At 37.1% G+C, this 21,508-nt stretch overlaps 1 protein-coding gene across 7 annotated transcripts in view; it reads right to left on the bottom strand.

The window, feature by feature from the left end:
• Positions 1–21,508, bottom strand: part of BMPR1B (bone morphogenetic protein receptor type 1B) — a 231,485-nt gene that overhangs the window by 108,141 nt on the left and 101,836 nt on the right. Inside the window, exons 4-5 of one of the 7 annotated variants that reach the window (XM_085547073.1) lie at positions 20,333–20,371; positions 19,903–19,981 (exon numbers count right to left, since the gene is read on the bottom strand). The exons of 4 other annotated variants lie outside the window; for them this stretch is intronic. Coding sequence is in view for 1 of the 3 variants with exons in the window: in XM_085547071.1 (XP_085403197.1) it covers positions 20,333–20,343 (11 nt within the window). In the remaining 2 variants the exon portion in view is untranslated. Of the gene's footprint in view, positions 1–8,697; positions 8,822–19,902; positions 19,982–20,332; positions 20,372–21,508 lie in introns of those variants that run through there. 2 more of the 7 variants (XM_085547071.1, XM_085547074.1) reach the window with 2 other exon arrangements.

Below are 21,508 nucleotides of genomic sequence, written 5' to 3'. Positions count from 1 at the left end.
GAAACAACAAACTGAGTAGTATTACCAGTACATATTTGATTGTATGCATGTATTTTCAACAAATGTGAACTTGTTAATGCTGAAGTTCATTATAACTTAGATAACTGAAAACATACTTAGCTTTGATGCACTTCGTCATTTCTTTCTTTCCTTTACAGGCATTTTCAGCATTTTTTTTCTTTCAATATAGCTATTTTCCAGCTTATCAGTCATAAAGCTGATCTCTAATATTTACAGGCAGGTTTCTAAATACACTTTGAGTACTTGGTCATGCTGACTACATGTGTGATATTCTCCAGCTGGGCAAAGAGGCTGGAATTACATTGTAGATCAATACAAAACACAGCTTAAATTTACCTAATCTTAAAATATCTCCTTTATTCCCATTAATGAACTGTACCTTACACACTCTGCACTTCAGAGTTTTAGGTAACATTATCAAAAGTATGTCTGCTCTATGATATGCACTCCAGTCTAACTCAACTATTCCTTGCTCACTCATCATTGTAAAAGAAATCAGAGCTTGCTTTTGATTTCTATAAATCATTCATCTTTCTAATTACCTTGAAATCTAGATAAGAAGTCTATTGAAGAATCAAATTTGACATTATAGGACTGGGATCACTAAATTTCTACTCATAAAAAAACAACAACAAAAAAAAAACATTGGGGAATTTTTCATACTGAACTGCATTGTGATCCTTGATTTGCAAACTTGCTAGGGTCCCAATGGACAGTTTTACTGCCATCTTCAGTGGGCTTTTTGTCAAAAACATGGCTGTCTGTCATTTAAATAATGCCCTTCATTTCATGGAAAAAGAACTGAAAAGAGATATCAACCTTTATTTCATTTTATTTCAAGAGCTAGGCTGATGCCCTCAGTCAAAAGTATGGGCTTATTTTGAGATATGATCTAGATGTCTGCCCTTAGGACCCAGAGCCCCCTTTTCCTGGGCACATTTTTACATAACACTAGCAGTTGCAACATGAAGGAACCTATCACACAAATACAGGTGGTATAATTACACTGAAGTTCATTTTACTTTTTTACAATTAATTTCCTATAATTCATATGCTTAGCACTATATGCTCAAGTCAGTTATTCTAAGGTTAAAAGGCACACATTCCTTCTGTGCTCAGAATAAGTTACTTAACACACTCTCTGCTTTCACCACAGAACACACAGTTTACCATTTTCCTATAGGAAGGATGCATTAGCAAAAACTTTAAAATCTTCTCAAGATGCAAACTGCTATATAAGTGGTAGAAAATATTCTAAAGACATCTGAGAGTAGAAAAAGATGCTAACTGGCACAAATATTCAAAACTACCTGTAAGAGAAATAAAACCAAATACATCAAGTAAAGAATAAAAAGTGGTTTTGCAGAAATGACAAAAAGAAATTCAATACTTATCTTACAATTAAACTATGAATCTTAAGAAGATGAATCTTATGAATCTTATGAATCTTATGAAGCTTAAAACAAACTAACAAAAAATTAAAATTAAAAAAGCTAAAAGATTTGTTTTTCCTAAGAGCTCACTTCACAAATCATACCTGAAGTCATGCTGCATTCCCTCTTCCCCATATTAGAAAACAATTAACAATTTTGTCAATCAACAAAATCACAATAGATTTCAGCTCATTTTCTCATGCAATTATAGATCCAATAACAGGAAAAAAAAAAAAAAAGTCATTGCTGTTTATTTTTGAACTAAAGAAAGCAGATACATCTTGGAATAGAGATGGATTTTAGATCTCTGGAGAAAATGATAGCATTTGTACACAGTCCTTTTCTGACCATATATGCACTTTACAAACAATCTCCCTATCACAACATCTTAGCTGGACTAAATCAAAACTGGGAAAATGTCTGCATTTCAAAGAATATCGCTTTCCAGTCACATGCATTTCCTCCCACGAACTACTGAAAATAGCTGCAGAAAAAACATTTGACTACTGGCAGATACACAACAGCATTTGGTGATTTAAGAAATCAAGATAATACCAGCTATATGAAACCTCTGTTATTATGAAATAAGTAGTATCTTTAGTCTAACTATGCATATAAAATAAAAATCTTGCATCATGCATGTACCACTCAATCTTTTTTGTAATCACAGCTGGACAGCTGGAGAGGCAGCAGGAGCCAGCAATTGGTACCACTACTGCAGCTCATGCTGCTTTGGGAGGATAGACTAGGAGCAGAAGCAATAGGACTAAAGGGAACTGAGGAAACGAAGGAAAAGTGCTCTGAATAAGGAGAGTAACGCCAGGTTTGAACATGACTTGAAGCCTAATTGAGACAAGGCAGCCATGAGCAAATGTAAGCATAATCCTCTCAGTTTGCTGAGAAGGGATGTCAAGCATTGGAACAGGCTCCCCAAAGCTGCTGGAGTTCAAGAAGTGTTTGGACAACACTTTCAGAAATAGGGTTTGAATTTTGGGTGATACTGTATGGAGACAGGAGTCAGATTCAATGGTCCTTATGAGTCTTTTTTAGTTTGGGATATTCTGTGATCCCGTGATACAGCCTCAAGGATAAATGGACCCAACTCCATAACCACAGGGGCCACTTCTAAATGCACTTGCCTCAGTTAAAGGCACGTAGCATCTGAGGAAGAATATTATTACACTCAGAGAAATTAATTAGCAGAAGAAAGGGTTACAGGCTCAATAATTCATGCATCCCACATTAATGATTAGCTAACTGAACTACCCATGCAATTGGTAATTTGATTGGCTGCAGAAGAAAAGGCACTCTACAAACCTTGAAAGATTTTAGCAGAACTGTGTGCCCCAGGTCACCCTGTTTCCCCCTCCCTTTACTATCTTATTGTACTTTCCAGCAAGGTCCTGACAATAAACACAAATATATGTTTCAAGCTTAGCAGACAAAACTCTTGCTGTCTTGCTGTATGTAAGGACAAGCTATTGTAGTGATGAAGTAAAGGAGATGCAGTAATGGAAATCTTTGGGGGGGGGGGGGGGGGGGAGGGGAGTGGTTATCAAATAGCCTTATTCAATTACCACCTTTCATTTGTTTAACCATGGTGACTAACACTTTGGGTGCACCCATGAGTACTAAAAGGAAGCAGAAAAACATTCCTAGGAAGTTGAAGTTGTTATTATTTATGGTTTGGGGAAAGAAATGAATGATCTGCTAAACAGTCTAGATACTGAAATGTAATTTTCCAAATCAAAGCACTAAGACAATGTGCTAGTTAATTAAAAATCACACTTTACACTTATGCTTTCTGAAGTGGGATGAAATGCAGTAACAATAATTCACTGCCTTATTTTAATTTTAATAGAAACCATGGTCCCACTTCAGTGCTCTGGCAACAACTGCAAAGTTTAAGAAAAGGGTATGCTGACCTCAAGAGAAAGTTTTCAAACATACTGGCCTACAAGCCAAGTAACAATTCACAGCAAAAGATTAAGAAAAAATGGAATACTCTGTCCCTTGCTAAAATAAATGTATTCTTGAGTGTCATTTTGACAGAGAAACCTGAAGACTCTTGGAACATGGTGGCTATCTAGTTATTTCTCTGCACAGTTCATGTTTTCAGCACCAGTGTTTTGCTGAGGCTGACTATGGTCAAATATGCCCATGCGAGCCAATACCAAAGACAGCATCTAAACTAAGTAGTACATTAAAAGCTTTAACCTTTCTCAAACCTATTTTATGCAAATATTAAACATTTCAAATAATTTAGAAACAATATTAGATAAGAAATTCACACTTTTTTTTTAACCATTATGTGCAAGATTAAGCCTTCTTCATGCTCTAAGTTATCACATTTCATTTTATAGACTAAGAAAAATTAAAAAAAACTCTTCATGCTACAAGTGTTATTTCTAAACAAACACTAATGAATGAACATATGTCATTCTCACCATTCCAGGTCTGCCTAAATGAGCACTGGCAGTTAAATAAATAAATCTTGGTCATACAAGACTGGACTTCCTATGTGTAGGGAAAAATTGATAAAGGTCAGTGACCAAGGGACATGGCATCCACACAGACACATGTAAGCATGTGTCATTGGATGCGCACCTGCTCTCAATCTGAGCAGTGTTTCACATGGACCTTAAGTGCTCTTCTCATATCCATAAATTATATTATTGATAAAACCATTTTAAATGAAATGTCTTCAGACATAGGGTAAATTCAATAAGAAGAGGATTGGTAGACTTTTGCAAATACAAATCAAACTGCAAGAATCCCAAGAATTTAAATTTATTTAAATTTGAGATATTTTTTCCATTCAAACTCTTGAAGATACCAAGATCTTTCAAAAACATTTTCTCAAAAATCACAGATGGAAAAAGAATATATTTCAGCCTGCCCTGACTTCAGGAATTTGCACAGAAATTAGTATTGTTATCATAATAGACAGAAGGACTTAGTAATCTAGATGCTAGAAGAGTTACAGTATGTATAACCAGGAGATGACTCCTCAGTCCCATACGCATCTCAGTACATGCACAGAGAGGAACAGATTTGAAGCTTGAGAAGCTCACAGCATTTTATAGGCTACTGTGGGAAGTGCCCAGCTACAGTAGGGAAAAGTGAGGGCCCACAATTACAAAATGAATCAGACAAACTCACACAAGATTAAACTTCAGTCATTCACTACTCACATCTGTGCTCTCTATCAGATATATTCTACTTTACATAGTAGTCTTCATCATTCTGTCCTGAATAGAAACTCAGTCTCAGATCCAAGACATCTTCACAGAATTGTAGGGGTTGGAATGGATCTCCAAAGATGGAGTCCAACCCCCTTGCCAAAGCAGGTTCCCTACACCAGGCCACACAGGTAGGCGTCCAGGCCCATCTTGAATATCTCCAGAGAAGGAGACTCCATAACCCCCCTGGGCAGCCTGTTCCAGTGCTCCGTCACCCTCACCATAAAGAAGTTCTTGCGCACATTCACGCAGAACTTCCTATGCTCTAGTTTCTAATTTTAATCTTTCCTGATTAAAATTTCTTCCAAAGAATATGTGTCATGAGTAATCCTCCCATCCTGACATATCAACACTTACATAAGAAATGATGTCAAAAAGGACAGTCAACTCCCTATTTCCTCCACAATACAACACCAAATCCAACAGGAACTTTTATTCATGTGTTAGGACTCCAAAGCACTATATTCAACCAAAGCATTCACCTTTTCTATGAAGTTAACTTTACAAATATACACAATTTATTTTAATCAACTCTATTCCTCCTTTCTTTTCTTTGGATAGTTTTTTTGGCTTAGGCCATAGTCTCACTGACAGTATGGCATATCTTCTTTTCCTCTTTGTTCACCTTTGACATTCAAGCAATGAATATAAGCTGCATCCAACTCCAGATATGGCATGACCACAGAGAGGCACAGCCACGACCATTGCCACCCACACATGATCTTACTGAAAACATTCTGCTATTCGTTTTGTGGTTTTGGCTCCTGTTCCATTTCATTTCTGATTTTACTGATAAGACACTACCACTTTGGAGATCTGGAGGTTGATGTGGGTGCTATGAGGGCTCACATTCAATTCCTTGTGTGGTGTTCCGGCTCATCTTCCTGAATTTTCAGAGCCCAGGGATGTTACAAGAGTAAACATTGATTTTCCAGTGAAATAAATGCACAGGAAATAAGTGCACATGTGAACACTGGTAAGTCTATCTTGAAGGAAACAAGAGGAAGGAATCTGATTCTGAAATATAGATATATCTTCACTTCTGCTCCAATAATAAAAGGGTGACATCACAAAAAAATAATCCCTGTTCTTGCCAGTGCAGTCTTCCTAGACATCAGTTCGTAAAATCTCTGAAAGAAAATTAGAAACCCTCTCAGCCCTGGAGTTCATCCTTCCCTAGCATGTAATCAGTGGACAACTCCCCCAGATATATTAACAACAGTCAGAGTCCCAGCACTAACTTCTGCAATACCCAATGATGTCAGAATTCCTACAGACACATGCACTATCAAGGCAGTACGTGACTTTTCTCACTCAAACCCCAGCAGATAATTGGACTTTCCATGAATAATCCCAGCTATCAGAGAGAAAATCTCAGCCTCTGCGGTGACCTATTAGCACAGAGTTCACTGATCAGTAGGATAACATGTCATTAAAGCACCTCTCTGAGGGGCTTAGGAAGGGTCAAGAAAACTCCATCACAAAGAACAACTACACAGTCCATGTGTGATTATACCAAGACATTTAGAAACAGGTCAAATTATGCTCAAAGACTATGTGTTTCCCTGTGGCTGGACATCTGCAGTCCTGACATTATTCTCCACAGCTTCCTATGGATGTCACTTGAATAAGCAAAATAAAAAATGTTTTTCTAAATTATATGGGAAAGCAAACAATCCATCTCATTGTAAGATTGGGCAGATAACATTATACACTAGCTACTCAACTCGCAATTTATGGACCCTGGTTAAATATGTGGTTTACCAGCAGTTAAGCCACATTAACATAGAATAATGACATACACACAGGCATATATTCTTCTGTACTGAAGAACAGTTGAAGCACTGTAAGGACCATGTAAATTCTCCACTGGTAAATAATGGGCCTATAGTAGTAAGGGGCACAGCAATAGTAAAGATAATAATAGTAAAAACTGTCAAGGCTGCAATCACGAAGGGGCATGCAGTCATAACAATGAAGTTCTGAAGAAGTAGAGTAATGCCTATTAATCTACTCTGTGCAAATACACCATGTTAATTCATTTTTCAACAACACTACTTTGTCTCACTTCTTAATAGCTGCCTTTGCCAACATACTAGACCAAAGAACAGCCATGCTGTTTTCCAGCAGAAGCACAGATAAATCTGGGTAAGAATGGGAAAAAACAGGAAGTTACAGCTTGCATATATCATTTATTTATAAACCTCAAAGAAATGTAACAGTGCTGCTCTTTATACTTCCATAAAATTCTGTACTTAAGAGACAGATGGTTTATGTTTTTGTATTCTGTTTTTATTTTTCACAATGCTCATGTAACTGGAATAGCTCCATCTCTCTTCATAATGAGAGAATTTCTGAGTAGATTAATTTTATTAGTGTTAATTGTTCATATAACACAGATTTCTTTCTTGCTTATTGCACAATGCAGAGCAGCTTCTTAACACTTCTAGTGTTTGTGGTAGTGTTTTAACACAGAATATATGATATACATAGGAAATAAAGATCATTAAATATATACGTGTTTTTCTATAGGTTTTCCATATAAATTGCTTTTTTTTTTTCTTTCTTTTTTCTTTTTTTTTTAACCTGGAAACCACCTCTGTTCTTATGCTTTGCTTGGTAAGTCTTAAAGCTACAGACAGCAGCTCATATTACATGCCCTGTGTGTGCAAAATGCTGCTGCTAACAAGTAAAGTTAAGGATCTAACATGAGCCCTATCTCGCACTTCCTCGTACTTGTTAGTCTGAACCTCAGGCTTAAAGTTATTCTAACACAATTTTGTTTTCAACACATATTCAGTATGTGTCTAACACCCTCTGGAGTTGCAAGCCACCCTCCCACTCACCCCCAAAAATCTTCAACCAATGCCAAAGTCTATATTTTCCTAAGTTAAAGAAGTAATTCCAGGGCTGTCAACTGATAAATTTCATTGAGGGAAATGCTGTGTTCTTTAAGCAACACATTAATCTTCTCTGAGCTAACCATAGTAAACATAAAAGTTGAATTGTACAGATTTCACATGTTGCTGCCAGGAGAGAGTTGTAGAAGAATTATCCCCTTTTTAGGTAACCTGGCTTTTAAAATTACACCCCAGAATATGCAAACAAAGAAGACTAATGAACTCAGCAGCCTGTGTGAGTTGAGGAGGCTGTTGAAAAAGATACTGTGAGTAATGGAAAAAGGTTCATTTTTCAAAAGCCATATGTAGCTGCCTGTGTGAAGGTGGGCGAGGGGGAATCTTGCTTGCACCTTGGTTATAACAGTTAGCTGTAAACACTCATTTCCCTTCTGTTATCAGGAAACATCCTCCAGGGACGCATGTTTTTTGTCACCTTTAACAATGCAAGAAAGCAGGGATTTTCCTCTCCTAATAGCCCATTTGCCTTCACAACCTTTATTTTTTAAAAAATAAAAACCAAGATCTGAGGTACGTGACATCCGTTAACTACTGTCCTAACTTCTCAGAAATACACAGTTATTGCAACATTAACTCTGAACACCTTATGCAAGAACAAACAGAAGTTTGAGCAGATATTTTTCTGATTTTCAGCTACTAAAAACTGTGCATGTACGACAGCAGGCTTATCATGTAAGTACAACCATCTACATACATCAAGAAACAGATACTTGAAAGCTCAGCCTAGACACTGCTGAGCACCCATGTTCTAAATGACCCACACCACTTGCAACACCATGCAGGGGAAGCAGTGCATGCACTTCTGATGCTAGCTGACCTTTTCAGGCATGTTGCTAATTGAAGAATCAACCTGGTATTCCTGTAACCGTAGACAAAATCACTGCACACAGAACATCTTTACACAGCAGGCAGTGCTACACTGTACCCAAAAGACAAACTGAGCTCCAGCTTACAGATGCTATGCCCTCAATGGCAGCAAACTGGCTAGGACAGTGGAGATTAAAAACAAAAACAAACAAAAAATACAACCAACCAAAAAACAAAAAAAAAACAAAAAAACACAACACTGAATCAATTACTTACCCACAAAACTCTTGTTTTAAATCTGTTGCTTCCACATGGTCATAATGCACAGCAGGACCACTATAATTCGCCAAGAGAAGTTTAAGCTTGACAAGGGGGATTTATTTTCATGTTATTTAACTGACAAGAACCCGAGATAAAACTGCCTTCAGTTCAGCCAAGATTTCTCCTTCACTCCCTCCCCGCCTCTCTTCCCAGGACTGCCGTGCAGTGGTCTATAAATATTGGCCCCAACACTTGCTCAGCACTCGCCCTGCCCGTGGCACAGACCTGTGTCACCATACACCGCAGCATAGCTGGGATGAAGTTCTCAGCTGCTCAGACAAAGCCATGGATTGGCTCCCGTGCCTGCAACACTGCCTGCCTGGAAATACCTTTCTGCTGCCAGCCTTACAGATGCTGCGGCCATTCCCAGAGGCCCAAAGCAGGCACAGAATGGTAATTATAAAGCTTGCCCAAAAAAAAGAAAAGAAAAAAATACTGCGTTTTGAAAGCAGGTGGGGAAGAAAAAAACGGGGAGGAAGCACTTTCGTTTCAGCTGAGCAGCCTAATCTTTCCCACACTGCAGCACACACCTAAATATCATTTATCTACAGTTATAGGTTCTAATTCCCAGATTACGTGGATATCAAAAAGCTCTGCAAGCACGCTTCCTATAAAAATGAGGTCTCCAGAATAGAAAAGGTGTATTTTTCATCAATAACTCAAGGCACATATAGTAAGATTACATACATATTTTCAGTGTGATGAAATATACACATTAATATTGCCTCATATAATTTCTGTTAGTAGTCGGATATTCTACGCCTAGCATCTTTTGTAACAAACAGATGAGTAAGCATGAGACATCACTGAGGGTAGGAATCTACAGTCCTACTTTACAGTTTGGTCTTCAAAGTTCAAAAAACTTCCCAAACCACAGAATCATCATCTCCTGCCCATCTCCATGAACCCCCTGAGAAACTGCTGCCAAGTGATGGGTGCCTTGCAGTTGAAAGCAAAGAAACAGAAAAGCAGCTGGCAATACTACCACCAGCAACTTTACATTTACTGCCTGCCCTTGGTGAATGCAGAGTATCACAAATATAAATAAGTGTCTTGCCTATAATAAACTCACATGGCATAATGGGAGGTGCTCATCCAAATAAAATATAAAAAAAATAAAATACAGCATCTAACTGCTTTAACTATTAAGAACTGCTGGACTTTGGTTTTATTTTAAGATCAGTGTTCTTAACGTGGCTTATGAGCATGAGATTTTCCTTACCCTTTACACTTTCCCCAGGATTTTATATATATGTAAACTCAAGTCTATTCCAGGGCTTACAGGACCATCAAGCTTACGTGAATAAAGCAAATTTGTAGACACCAGCACAGATCAACACAGCCCACTGGTCAGCATTCCATAATGTTACCACCAGTGTCATGCCCAGTGCTCACCCATTCAGTTGAAAAAATACCAAATGTAAACAAATAAACAAAGCACAACAACAAACAACAACACATTTTTACTACTTACAGCAACAATAGCTTTCAGAAATACTCCTAGTACTTTGTTTGTAGAATTAGTGTTCTCCTATTTTCATATGTATTTTCACTCTATCGCTTGAAAAACTAAGCTTACTGTTAATAATATAATAGTACCAAAACAGACTTTGTTTACATGGGGTTTAAATCAGCTTAGAAGCCATTCATTACTGACACAGAAACCTTTTGTCTTTAAATGAAAGTACATTTAAAGAACAGGTGCAAAGACTTCAAGCTAAGCTGTTCATCACAAGTTTCTTGGTGATAAAACTTCTGTGCAAAAAACTGTGCTTTTTCTCTTTAATTTTACATAAGAACAAGATTGTAGCCCATCAAGTCAGCAACTTGGCTGATGGCTGTTACTGTATCACTTACGCCCAAAGTCTTAAAACACAATCTGATTAGACCTAGATCTAGGTTATACTGCAAGTATTAATCAAACATAAGAAGCTTACTTAAAATACTCCAACAGCAATATAAATTTCGAAAGGATGTAACAGTTAGATAAACATAATCCCTGCAACACTTCAAGAACTATATTTGACTATATACGGACCAGTTCAGTTCCAAAACACCCTTTTAGCAAGATTAATAACACCAGCTTCACAATCACGTAAATGGAGTGATAAACTGAAAAAAAAACCTGCTGATTAATGTAACTTGAAAAAGAAAACCATTAATGTGACAGACTCAAGTTATTTGGAAAGAGAAAAAGGAATGCACCCATCTGTAAGAATTGTATTATAAGGAAAAAATTATTTCCGCTAATGCCATAAAGTGGGAGATTGTAGCCGATACTGAGATCCAAGTTGTACCCAGAGCCTTGGATTTGTGCATCTGTATATAAAAAATATAATAATAATTAAAAATAAAATAAAATAAAAAAGTCTAAATAATGAAAAATATTTTAAATACTCTGTGGATTTTAAAAGCACCTCATTCTGATTTCTTTTATTACAACAGTTATGATTCATGCTAAAAGTTCAAATTGCGCATTTATGAATAATGGCCTTGTTTTTCTGCCACTTCCTCCAAAACCCTGAAATTCCTCCAAAATTAGAAATTTCAGATCTCGTATACAAACATCACAGAACTGAACTTTTTCTGTATAGGCAGTAAACTTGTTTCCTAGATTAAAACTAGAAGTCAGTTGAGTGTCTCACACTGTAAACGATACCTTATTCACCCATTTAACTGGAAAGACATAAATCCTCCTCAAATCTATCTGTAGTTTCCCCTCTGATTAGTAAATGCTTTGAAAACATGGAGTTTGTTCTCTGAGAAGATGACTAAAGCAAGACTGAATGATATGGTATTCTGTAGTGTTACCTTTCAACCTGCCAAGAAAAATCCCAAAATGAGCACCCCTGAAGGCCTTCATAGTATATTAAAACCTTAGACAAACCTATACTAACCACACAAGGTTAGTAATGTCTGTCCTCTAGACTGGTGCATTTTCAAATGTAATGTTTGCATGGAGTTCACAATCTTCAACACAGCCTATTCTTGTGTATATTTCACAGCATGAAAGCTGATCAGCTGCGGAGACACTCCTGAATGTGGCTTCAGTTTGCTCTCATGTAATTTAAAGAACTTAAGAACACTGCTGGAAACTATCAGTTCTTCCACATATTTTCTGATTCAACTCAAGTAGCCATTCAATACTACACATACTGTCTACTGAATTACATTAATCTTCAACAGTTCTGGAACTGTAAGTTTGAGTCTACAAGTTAAATAATGTTTCTTCCCATCAGGAGGTTTCTAATAGCTTATACATTTACAGGAAAATAAGACATACCAAGTATCTTCCTAGTGGCTTTGAGAACTAGGGAACAAATTCTCTATGTTTACTCAGCGAACATCTACTTCCCTTAGTGCTCTTATACTGTATGTGATATCCACCCTCCGAAATAAATAAATAAATAAATAAATAAAAGGGACCTGATCAATCACAATAGAGCCACTTAGGGGCAACCCCACACTGAAGTTAACTACTCTCTGTCTCCTTGAGCGACAGTCTATGAAGTCTCTAGCCTGGCCTGAATAGCCCACTGGTGCTATGATGAGTTCTCATGAAAACCTTCAAGAATCTAGCACAGAAATTCTGCAAGAACATAATAAATAATTCACGGCAGACATTTATAGCTAGAAATAATGAAAGCGAATTATGTTACAGATGTTAAATAGTAAGATCTTAGTCTCAGTAAGCCAGAAGGAATCAGTTAGCCCCTGATGATGTCATTTCTTCACTTCAAAGACCACTAAAATTTGTGGAAATTATTGCAAGGATTTTGTCATGCAATAACAGGACTGTCTAGAAATTGTGAAAATTCATTTCTGCTTCATAGGTGCATTCCATCTCAGGAAAATTAAAATCAGTTTGAACTGGATGATCTCATGCTGAAATAAATGATACTTGTTCACTCCTTGCCTCCTTATTTATTGATGCCTAGACAGACTGAGAATTCACATCTGTTCAATCAACACAGAAATGGATATGACAGTAATGAATCAGTTGTGTAGTGAAGCATATATTGGGAAGACACCATTAGACAATATATAAGAACAGAAGCTGTTAAAAATAATTCAGCTGTCAACCATGTCATGTTACATTCATTATGAAGACGATTAGCAGGGGATACATTGCAAGACTGAAGACTCTATGCCTCCAAAAAGATCATTTGAAAAAAAAGAAAAAAATGATTCTATTCTATACGTATTGAAGCAGTACTGAAAATAATATTCTTTCCAAAGTAGTCAATTCCCAGAAGCTTCTGTCAGATTCACTGAAAGTTCATATGGACTCTCTCACAGACTCAGAGAATGATAACTGACCCCAAATATTTTTCTTTATTTAAACTGAATATATTCATTCTTCTACAGATCCCAAACTAACTTACCTTACATTAATTGATAATGAGTCTAACACTTCAGTCAAAGCTTTGACATTTTAAACTTAAAAAAGAGAAAGGAAAACCACCTCCAGAATGAGAAGCCCTAGTCTTGCCAACTACTACATTGAAAATTTGGAAAACAAGCAATACAACACTTCAGACTTCCATGTGAAGTGACTCTTGCATACATAGCTGAAGCCATGAAGCTATCTATATTCACATATGCAGCATCCCCCTTCAATTTCTCTCTGGGTGCACGTTACTGCATAGTCACAGGCTATGAATTCTTCCAATAAAATGTGTTTTGGATGCCAGTCAGCAGTGAAGGAAAAGCTAACTGATCTTGTAAAAGATTTTGGTTGAATTTATTAGATAGACACATCACCATTTCCTACAGCTCTTTTGCAAGCTTTTGCAAAGTCTCAAGCACATGAAAAAACACCTGGAGAAACTCTGGAAGGTAGAGGAGGAAAAGCAGAAGGGCAGAGTGAGTTGTCACAGACCGCCAGTGAAAAAGCAAATGTGCAAAATAATGTAATTAACAGAGGTAATTTTCAACACATTAAATTTACAATACATATCTTCCACATATGCTTTCCTTCAGGAATATATACTGACAGGAGCTAATTAGGTGCTGTCATGGAAGGGCACTCTGAAGCAGGTCCTTGGTTTTACAACACAGCATCAATAGATTAGCTATTTCTAAAAGAAAGAAGCATTCAAAAATGGAGAGGAAAGAACAAAACCACAAAAGATCCCTTAATTCTAAATTTCTAACAAAATAATAGGGAAAAAAAAAATCCACAGGCAGTAAACTGCACGCACTGCTCTGCTTATGAAAGATGAAAACCTAAGTCATAGGTATAATAAAAAGTCCAACCCAAGTTTGGACTTCATATTCCTGTGACGCTGGGTTTCTAGCTTCTTCTCCCCCACAGCCTTAATGATTAGCCCAATTTTCACTAATTCTTTTTCCCTTAAGCCAAACATCTTCTCCTTATCTGATCTGACAGGAAAACTACTTTTTTTTTTTTTAACCTCAGCACTAATTAAAGGTTTATTTATGTGTGCTGATTGCACTGTGAATACAAATGAACAGCGAAAAGTGAATTCTAAAATATAACCTCACAGCGTTATCAGCATTTGCTGTGAATTTGTTTTCATCAAATATGCCTCTAATAGTGTTTAGTATGTCAGAAGAAGGCATATTTTAAAAATATACATAGAATTTCCCTTCTCCTTCTTTAGAATATCTATTCAAAACTCCCAACAAGTTCCAAATACTACAATGAGACTTGATCAGACTTCATTCATACTAGCATTATGAACCATTCTAACAATCTTCACACAGAGTGAATTTAGTTTTAAAGGATTTATTCACAGGCAGCTAAAAGTAAAACAAAGCTTTCATTCTAAAGCTTGCTAAAGCCCTGTAAATCCCTCAGTGTAATACATAGGTTGCTCTAAAAGTAATACCTCCTGTTTATTTCCATGGAAGCCACAACAGCTACAAAGAGCACAACGACACTATTTCATAGAGTAAACCCTCAGCTACAAAACACTCTTTTTCAGCATAGTGGCCAACATTAGCTATGCATTTTCACCAGCTATCAAGAAGTGCTCTTCATTTCATGGTGTGACAGCTGTGCATGGCTGTCTGCAACATGGCTTGTCTTTCACATCTCCGTTGCCACTGCTTGAAACATAGCCCCCAGCACCTCACTGTGCTCACATCCACTGTTTGCTCTCCATAGCATTCAGCAAGTATCAGTGAATAGGTGCAATTGATTTTTATTTCTTAACAGATGAATCATAGAACAGCTTGGGTTGGAGGGAACCTCAAAGATCATCATTATCAAGTTCCAACTCCCTTGCCACGGGCAAGGTTGCCAGCCACTAGATCAAATACTTGATCAGACTGCCCACAAGGCCCCTGTAAACAGTTTACGGGCTGGTTCAGCCCGGTTCTGTGACTAGAGGGGCAGAGGGATTTTGCAAAATCCACACCTCCAGAAAAGGGAAACAGGGGACCTCAAAGTAATTAAAAACAGCAGCAATGATCAGTGGAGAAACAAATTAATTTACTAAATATGGTATCAGAATGCAAGATAACACACTATAATACAATAGAATTGAAGCTAATGAATCAAACATAATGAGAGAGTATCTGAAAGCTGTAGGCCTTACAGTAATACTGAAGCGTTGCACACAGTTGGGACAGACAGCAGCGAGGAGATATGAAGAAGAGTGAGGAAGAGAGAAGCCCAATCAGGTGACCTTGCCAGGAGTTACATCTCCTCTCTGACTGCAAAGCCCCCTGGGGAATGTAGTTATTCTTCTTTTCCAGACAGGTACCCGGAACTGGATCATTAACACTTTAACTCCCATTGCACTACACGATGTTATGATGTGGAATACCAGTAACCAAAAATCATAAAACCATGACAGTCCCATCCAACCTGGTCTTAAACATCTCCAGGGATGGGACATCCACAACCACCCTGGTCAGCCTGTTCCAGGATCTCACCAAGAAATTTGATGACACACCTTTGCTTCATACACTCTTCCGTTACAGACACCATTTTGACAGATTGCTCCTCTGGTGCCATCTGTCATATAGCAACAAAACGTAATGGAATATTGGCAGAAAGGTTCAGCCTCTGCTACCATACCACCAACATCCAGCTCTGACATCATGGACCAACATAATAAACTAGGATGCATTGCTTTCGGAGCAGCCCTCAAAGTTGTTGGCATTTTCTTACGAAATCAATGTGACAAAGAATGTAATTTTTTAAAATACAGCCATCCATGACACAGATTTGTCACATCTGAAGAAATACAGGGTTCAAAAGGATACTAATTCTATGACATAAGTAGATCATACTGTGACTTGAGAAAAGCCTTCCTCCAAGCACAATCTGAGGATCAAAGCCTTCAGAACATTGGATCTACTCAACCAACAATACACTGAAAACAGGGGCTGTAGAACCTAATGTTTTGTGTTTGGCTGGAACAAACATGCATTCCTTGTAGGATAATAAATAAATGTGAAATACAGGGTACAACACGAACTCGCATTTTACGAGCATGGCCAGGGGAGTCATACTTCTTAGCTAAACTAGCTGGGAGGGCACTGGGTGTGAAGGGAACACTGAACACACAGTGGGTCCCATCAGAAGCCCATTATTCACTGTTCTCCACTATATTCCCATTTACAGCCATGCTCTCACTCTTTCAGCACACTGTTGCTTACCTTTGGCTCTAAGGTTCTTTGTTTCCAAGTAATAAATACTTAGGGCTCCAGGGAGCTGACAGGAAGATCATACATGACTCCAAAAAACTTTACTGTTGATAGATTATTGTAAGTGCTTATTCACTATTAGCTGAAATGGTATTGACTGCACACTTAATAAATAGGCTATTTGTTCTTTTCAACTGAAGCGATACTGTAACACGACTTCTGAAGAGAAGACCATTAAAAATATAAAGACATCACACAGCAAGCAATTTGGGGAATGTGGTTTCACTTTTCTGTTCATCACAACCCAATCAACAAATGCTGTATCAATAAAAATGCTGCTGCTTGAATAAAAATTGACTGTAGGCCATTTATACACTGTAAGAGTGACCTTGCCATTTCCAACAAATGAGGCACTAATGCAAATTATAACCACATTAGCATAGTCTTATAATACAGAGTAATCATTTTGCTCCTCTCAGGACAAATAAGGCAGTCTTGGCTCTACCAGGGAATATGCTGCCCAGAAGCACTAAGCCAATGACCCCAGTGAATAGCCCGCTTTGCTGCAAACCACCAGCAAGAAAAGGAAGAAAAAAGCACCATCAATGAACAGTAATTAGGAGTAGATAATCTGCAAGGTTCCCAATGAGAAAAAGCACTACATATGTCAGAAATAATACTTAAGTAATTTATTACCATGATGAAAGCCATTATGTCTTGTCAATAATTCCCAATTAGGTTAAAAAAATAACCTAATTCAGTAGGATATTCAAATTTCCCATATGATGCATTTGTGCTAATAAGATGATTCCGAAGAAATCTTACATGAGGCTTGTACTCTAGCACAGTAATACACTATCTGTAAGAATTGGTGATGGCTAAACAATAAACATGACACATGTTTAGGAATGCCTGTTTATTTATGACGTTTTACAGTAGTGCCATTAGAGCACAAATGACATTACAAATAATTCCAGAGTTCTGCAGTCCAATGTCTTTTTTTTCCCTAACATATAAAGAATAACAAGGTCAAAAAGCAGTATAAATTTCAGCTATAATTCGTTTTAAATTTACAAGATTGCTTACTTAAGTGTAGTGAAGTTTTGTCTTCAATGGCAAAGTTTCTGAGAAGTGAGGGAGAATAAAATATGTTACTTTTCCACAAACACATATCTCATAGATGTCTTAGAGGTGCCTCATTTTGCTCCTGATGCAGGACTTCCCTGAACAGCTGGATACCAGCACTCTCAGCTGGATGCCTGATGCTGGACAGCTACAGTACTCATGGCAGAAGCAAAAACAGAGGTAATGATATGCAGTGAATTGGACTTGCTTAAATCAGACTAAATATTTGGGTTAGAGTCAAATTCCTTCTAAAACACATATTGCAGGCATATGTATGATAGAAGATGAGTTCACTGGAGGAGAAATATAAAATAAATAGGATTCCAATACATGGGAAGGACAAACTAACTCCTTAAGTGTTTCTCAGACAAACCTGACTGATTTATTTCCTGCAATCCTATACAACTTACTTTTCCTGAAGAGTTAGTTATTGCAACCAGTATCATACAAACACATGTAGGGATATTTGCTATTCTCACTTCTTTAGATATACTTTAGTCTGGCACCCTCATTCTCTTCACAAAATCTAAACGTTATCACATATAGCGTAATGCAAAAGTCTTCCTATTTAAAATTTAGTGCAACTGGGTCAGATGTTTTCCTTGTCCATGCCAGCAGAAATCCCATATTGATCCTGCTTCCAATGACAGTTACAGAAATACAATTTGTTCCAAACTTCACACCAACTCTTATTACCTCCTGGTGAATCATGTCAGTAACACCAAAACAAGCTTTCATATTTCCAAGGTCTCAAGCCTACGTTCTCTGGCTAGTCAAGATAAAAAAATGCAGAAGGAACATGAGCATGCTGAGTCTAACTTGGATGTGGGATCTTAGCAGGGTTCAAAACTTGCGATTCCTTACCCTGTTTACAGGTAGCCACTGATCCACAACACGTGAAAAGTGGAAATGGAAAAGCACCACCAGCTTCTATTCTGCTTTTTCTTACAAAACAACTCACTGTTTTGTGGTCACAGACCCTCCCAGCCAGAACAGTGACTTCCCTCTGGAAGACAGCTAACATTTATATATGAACAAAATGATTCATCACATTAAAACATGAAAGCAACAAATCAAATATTTTTATACTTGTATTTGTGCCTATTGCCTCTTAACATCATCACTACACACCACTGAGCAGAGCCTGGGCCTGCCTTCTTTACTTCCCCATTTCATGCCAGGGAAAATTCCTCTCATTAGTCAAACATTCACATAATAATTTAATTTTTCCATTCAAAGCAGTTTTCAATCCATATTTTTTTTCCAGTCTTTTAGACAAAGTTTGAGTTTAAAAAAAAAAAAAAAGTTACAAAAATAGGGCAGATGGGCATATGACTAATGAAACTACCACAATAAACTTAAGAAGACATTGAAAATACATCTGTTTAAAACACTGAGCTAGAGAAAGGTAAAAAGAACTATACTAAGAAGTGGTTGACAAAAGATCATTATTCATTCAGTCAGTTATGGATGTTTCCATAGTAATTCCATCTTGGAATTGTTTCCTGTCACTATTCACAACATGCTTTTTGGCAAATGCTAGCTTCTAATGATTAAGAGCCCATGTGCCCAAGTGCTAAATTATTAAAATGAAACTTCAAAGCTTGAGAAATTATTGGCTATTTCCTTTTAAAAACTGTTGTTTAAAAATTCCCTGCTTTTTGCTTTTTTCCTTCCAAAACTTAATCTGCTGGCTACTAGCTGAAAAGAAAACAAGCAGTATAGGAAATGCTGTTCTGAAACCTGCTCCATGTAGTTCCTAACTGATTTTATGACTACACAGCAAGAGCACACAACATGTAGCAAGAAAGCCAATTATGTTGCAGGGGTTTATAAGATGCAGCCAACCACCATCCTTCTCCCTGTAACTACCTATCTGATTAACTGTATTGCTTGTTAACACAAACAAGAAAATTTTCCACAGCATTCCAGGAAGCTGGAAACCTAGCAAAGCATGGCTATAGGCTTTCTTGTAGGGGGAAAAAAAAAAAAAAAAAAAAAAAAAAAAAGGATTCACAGACTCTGTTTCACAATCAATTTCTAGTTTTCAGAAGCTTTGGGGAAACCAGTCTCAGGGCAATTTTGCATTAATATTTCATATATAGTTTCTGGGAAACATTTAGGCTGCAGGAGCCAAAAAAGAAATTGAGCACTCTGAAATTGACGGTCAAGAGGTTTAGCACAAAAACAACCACCTGGGAGGAAGAAAAGTGGCATTTTTTACAGATAGAAAATAACTAAAAATATACATGTATTTAAGTATATGAAATATTTTGTCTTTATACTCTTTATTCTAACAATTAAGAAAATACTTTGCTTATCAGGGTCTTAAATTCATTGAGATAGTTAAGAATAAGAGCACAACATACTGAAAAATGCAAGAATAGAGAACAAGCCCAGCTTCTGTCTAACCTTTTCTTTCTGAATGTTTATGATATACTGTTAGTTTATTTTCCAAAGTTAAACAACATTTCTTCAATTCTTCATTAACCTAAAAGAAAGGTTGCACAAAGATAAGCTACAAATAAGCAAAATTTGAAGAGAACATCCTAAAAATTACATGCAATTCAACCACATCATCTAGAAAAATATTGTACTTTTTTTGTTCAAATGTAAGACAACATAAAAATAAATAAACACAACACCTTACACTTTGTAACCATGAGCTCTGGGACAGATAAATATTTTTAGTCATAACAGCTAGTGATAGGAAGGTGTTTGGGGTTACTTTGTTCTCTTTCAATGAAGGAATGATAGAGTCTAACAGATAAATATCAGATACTTAAACTAGAAGGTTGCAAACCCCCAGAAAATGCCACTGATTAGATAATACATGACTCACTGAACTGACATTAGGCAAAAGCAGCACTTCTATCTCCTCCTAAAAAACAGAAAAAAGATAAAAAGGAAAAGACATTATTTATTATTAGTATCATAGACTCGGCAAAATTCAATGAGACTACAAGATGCATACATTAGAAATCAAGGCAATAGAGTGTTTTTGAATTACTACCACGTGTACCTCAAATTATACTCAGGGAGGCACAAGTTCCAATATTCAGAGTCTCTGTGCACATTACACTGAAGCATAATTTACAGCAGACCTTCCACATTAAGCTTTCATGGTGGTAGCTGTGTGTGTCTCATTACTTTTTCAATAGAGATTTGGATAGCAGTGATTTGTCCCACATACACTGTCCTTACACATTACAGACTGTGATAGTAACAGTGGCCTCCTTATTTGGTCTTTTCCTCTACTTTCTTTTGTCTCCCTACTTGGCTTTTCTCAGCCATATCTGCCAATTATTTGCACCTTGTGTTTTTGGTTGTCTCTGTATATGTAAATAATATACTTTATCTTTTGATTAGCCCTAAAGTATTCAGGCAGTTGGATTTCATGATATTTGTTGGCCCCTTCCAAGTAAACTATTTTATTCCATCTGTATTCCAGCTACCAACCAGTAATTCACACTACATGTACACTGTTTTTCTTCTCCACTGCCTGTGTTTTAACACATGTTCTTAAATCAAGGCTTGAAAGCAAAACTTTTGGCATTTGTCAAGTGGAGTGTGTGGATAGGTCTCTGCATTTTAAGCTTTATTTTGGCTGCAAAACGATCTCCTAACCATGAATGGGGAAATAAACATTGCAGCTGGATTCTCATGTTTGCAAACAATTTTTGATACCTCTTCAGCTGCAGAGAACTATGCTATGGCTGATCACAGCAACTACTAAGAACCAGGCAAGGTGCACTGACTGCATCACAGTCAGGCTGCCTGCCTGTGGGGACAGTGAACAGCAGTAAGAACACAATTGCTCCCACTACAGCAGAACTCAAAGCAGAGAGGGAAGCTTCTACCTTCTTTGCTACAACATGCATGGTAAGGTTCCTTTGTTACAATGTGGTAAAGTATGAGGCTACTTTCAACTTTCTACTTAGAGGCTGATAGTAAGAAGCATATTCCTTTTCTGTTCATCCCAGTCTGATGATAGCACAACCAAACTGATTCCAGGACC

This window comes from Coturnix japonica, chromosome 4 (genome assembly GCF_054131305.1).
Source record: "Coturnix japonica strain WE chromosome 4, WE-NBRP24, whole genome shotgun sequence".
Classification (NCBI taxonomy): domain Eukaryota; kingdom Metazoa; phylum Chordata; class Aves; order Galliformes; family Phasianidae; genus Coturnix; species Coturnix japonica.
This window is presented reverse-complemented; position numbering and strand designations above follow the sequence as displayed.